The sequence below is a fragment of the Piliocolobus tephrosceles genome, unplaced genomic scaffold (assembly GCF_002776525.5).
Source record: "Piliocolobus tephrosceles isolate RC106 unplaced genomic scaffold, ASM277652v3 unscaffolded_45806, whole genome shotgun sequence".
NCBI classification, from domain to species: domain Eukaryota; kingdom Metazoa; phylum Chordata; class Mammalia; order Primates; family Cercopithecidae; genus Piliocolobus; species Piliocolobus tephrosceles.
Window position 1 is genome coordinate 4,717 of NW_022330761.1, and position 3,277 is coordinate 7,993.

Below are 3,277 nucleotides of genomic sequence, written 5' to 3' on the forward strand. Positions count from 1 at the left end.
GCATGGTGGCTCACGCCTGTAATCCCAGCACTCTGGGAGGCCGAGGTGGGAGGATCACGAGGTCAGGAGATCGAGACCATCCTGGCTAAAACAGTGAAACCCCGTCTCTACTAAAAATACAAAAATAAAAAATAAAAAATAAAAAAATAAAATTAGCCAGGTGTGGTGGCGGGCGCCCGCAGTCCCAGCTACTCTGGAGGCTGAGGCGGGAGAATGGCGGGAACCCGGGAGGCGGAGCTTGCGGTGAGCCGAGATTGCGACACTGCACTCCAGCCTGGGCGACAGAGCGAGACTCCATCTCAATAATAAATAAATAAATACAGTAATTTAAAAAATAAATAAAATCGCAGATTGTCTTCTACAGGTTAACACACTGGATATTGCTTCTCTTTGCTGGAGTGGCAGGAAGTCACAGGGCACCTAATCCCAGGAGAACAAAAGAATATGAATGAAGCACCAGAGAACTAAGAATCTCACCCCTGCTCAGCAGATCGTTCACTCCTCTCCTTCATTGCTCATATAGCTTCTCTTTGACTCACCTGCTGTCTGCGTTCCTCAAGTTCTCGCTGTATATTTTCTATCACGGCCACTGCCTCTTCTCCACTTTCAGGGTGATGTTCTCTCACCCAGGGCTGGAACTCTTCAGGCAGGATGGTCAGGAACTGCTCCAGCACCAGCAGCTCCAGGATCTGCTCCTTTGTGTGCAGCTCAGGCCTCAGCCACTCACAGCAGAGCACCCGGAGTTGGCTGAGAGCTTCCCGGGGTCCTGAAGCCTCATGGTACTGGAAGTGCCTGAAGCGCTGGTAAAAAGTCTCAAACGTTGGAGGGTTGTACTCCTGCATCCAGGTGCAGTCTTCTTCTTCCACCTTCACTATGAGAAGGTCTTCCTGCTCCTGGGAAGTCTCAGCCGGGGGGTCTAAGTCTATAACTTCCCGGGATTCGGTCATTATCATTCCAACTCAGAGGGAAGTCCCTCGAGGCTGGCTGTGTTACACTGAACCAATTGGTTTTCTGCTCTTTAAGATCTTCTGAAGGACACTTTCAGTAGCATGCAACCTACTGATGTATTGGAAATCATTATTAGCAAAGACAGATGGCAAAGAGGTCATCTATACTACAGATGACCACTCAACAAAGTAATTACTTAAAAATAAGGACTACAAGGTAGCCATCACTTCACCCACAAAATGATAACAAGGAATATCCCCAACATTTAAAAAGTGTATTAGAGAGCCACACAAATCTAACATCAGGCCCAACCTAAAACAGTTTTAGAGTGAAGAACTTTACATTCCATATAAACAACGGGACAAGACTAGTCCAGACGCAGCCGCTCCTTCTCTCTACCATAAACAAACTCAAGTCGGAATAGGGGTGAAAATCATTATAATGGTCAAAACTGAGCCTGTCCTCTAACCTACAAGAGCTTGACAGGCCAAGGGGAGACTCCATCGGTCCCAAAGAGAAGCAGCGTTTATAAGGTACACATCTGAACCTGGAGTCCTCAGAATGGCCCCTGACCCAGAGATACAGAGACTGTGGCTCGGTCAAGGTTAGGGACAGGACCCCCGTCCAGTCACGAAGCCCCTGCTCCCTCCCCTCAAGGCCCCACTCTAGGGGAGCTCTCCTGGAACATCAAGCTCCCCGCAGCCGAGGCTGGGAAGATGCGGTTCTTCCCACGGAGAGAAACCGAAGCCGACACTTCCCAATACTTCCTCGCCGGAAGTAACCAAGTCCAATCTTGCCCTGTCCAACGGGGTTAAACGGTTAGATCCCACCCCCCCCGAAAGCACTTCCGCGTCCTCTCTAGGAATCCCGGAGGACCTCGCCTCGCAGGCGGGGCGGACCAATCGGCGGGGAGATGGACGCAGGCCCCGAGTCCCAGCCCACCCTCAGTGACTCGCACGTCCCCAGGGCCCCGAAGCCGCTCGCACAGCATCATCAAAGCGAGGAGGCAAACGGAGCCACCCTCTCCCCTGCTCCAACCCAAAGCCATTGAAACAGCCCAAGCTCCTCCCCTTTCAGTGGGGCGGGGGCGGGGGAGGGGCCTCCGGGGTTGGGCTGAGGTTGCTCGTGTCTGATTGGCCGGGGAGCTTGCGCCTTCCCCCACCCCCAACGCTCTGCGACCCGATTCGAAGTAGGTCTGTACCTTGCTGAGAGGTCGCAAACCTCGCTTATGTTGAATTTGGGGCCCTTAGGTTTTCTTCACCCGCATCCTCGCTACTCTCACTACCCACTTTCCAAAGACACCCACCTCTTGACCACCGCAGTCGGCTCAGAAGGCCGATATCTTCAACGTCACACCCGGGAGTCGCGGGGACCATCGGCTCCCAGGACTACATCTCCCAGGAGGTGGCGCGCGGGACTCGCCGGTTGGCCAATGGAGGCGCGGCTCTCTTTGCAGCCTCGGTCTCGCGAGCCTATCAGAAGGTGGCAGAGCCGGGAGTCGTGTCCTCTGGAGCCCCGGCAGGAAGGCTGGGGGTGGGCGGAGGGAGCGGGGCAACCCTTTGAAGGAAGGGGCGTTGCTTACGCAGGGCTTCCCTGGCCAAGGGGTTCTCATCCTTAATGATACCTCTTTTCAGCCAGGCGCGGGGTCCCATGCTTGTAAGCCTAGCGAATGGACAGGCTAAGGAAGCAGGATAGCTTGAGCACAAGAGTTCCAGACCAGCCTGGGCAACATAGCGAGACCCCCGTCTATTTGTAATACCCTCCCTTGGCCGGGATCGATGACTCACACCTGTAATACCAGCACTTTGGGAGGCAGAGGTGGGTGGATCACCTGAGGCCAGGAGTTCGAGACCAGCCTGGCCAACATGGTGAAACCCCGTTTCTACTAAAAATACAGTAACTTAGCTAGGCGTGGTGGTGTGAGCCTGTAATCCCAGCTATTTGAGAAGCTGAGGCAGGAGAATCACTTGAACCCTGGAGGCTGATGTTGCAGTGAGCCGGGATCGTGCCATTGCACTCCAGCCTCGGCAACACAGACCCCATCTCTCAGTAATAATCTCTCCTGGTTTTTTTTTTTTTTTTTTTTTTTGAGACAGAGTCTCGCTCTGTTGCCCAGTCTGGAGGGCAATGGCACGATCTCAGCTCACTGCAACCTCTGCTCCCAGGTTCTAGTAATTCTCCTGCCTCAGCCTCTGGAGTAGCTGGGATTACAGGCACGCTCACCACGACCGGCTTATTTTGTATTTTTAGTAGAGACAGGGTTTCCCCATGTTGCCCAGGCTGGTCTCGAACTCCTGAGCTCAGGTGATGCTCCCGCCTCGGCCTCCCA

At 53.7% G+C, this 3,277-nt stretch overlaps 1 protein-coding gene across 3 annotated transcripts; it reads right to left on the reverse strand.

Annotated features, from left to right (window-relative positions):
• Positions 1 to 232: 232 nt before the first annotated feature.
• LOC113224697 (zinc finger protein with KRAB and SCAN domains 5-like) lies at positions 233 to 3,010 on the reverse strand. Of its 3 annotated transcripts, none has more exons than XM_026453808.2 (3): positions 2,255 to 3,010; positions 540 to 1,056; positions 233 to 420 (listed from the first exon to the last, which is right to left on the reverse strand). In XM_026453808.2, the coding sequence occupies exons 2-3, from the start codon at positions 951 to 953 to the stop codon at positions 328 to 330; spliced, it is 507 nt and encodes a 168-aa protein (XP_026309593.1). In that variant the 5' UTR covers positions 954 to 1,056; positions 2,255 to 3,010; the 3' UTR covers positions 233 to 327. The 3 variants fall into 3 exon arrangements, with proteins under 3 accessions (XP_026309593.1, XP_026309592.1, XP_026309591.1); XM_026453807.2 differs by having other exon boundaries at positions 540 to 1,059; XM_026453806.2 differs by lacking the exon at positions 2,255 to 3,010 and having other exon boundaries at positions 540 to 2,241.
• Positions 3,011 to 3,277: the final 267 nt, after the last annotated feature.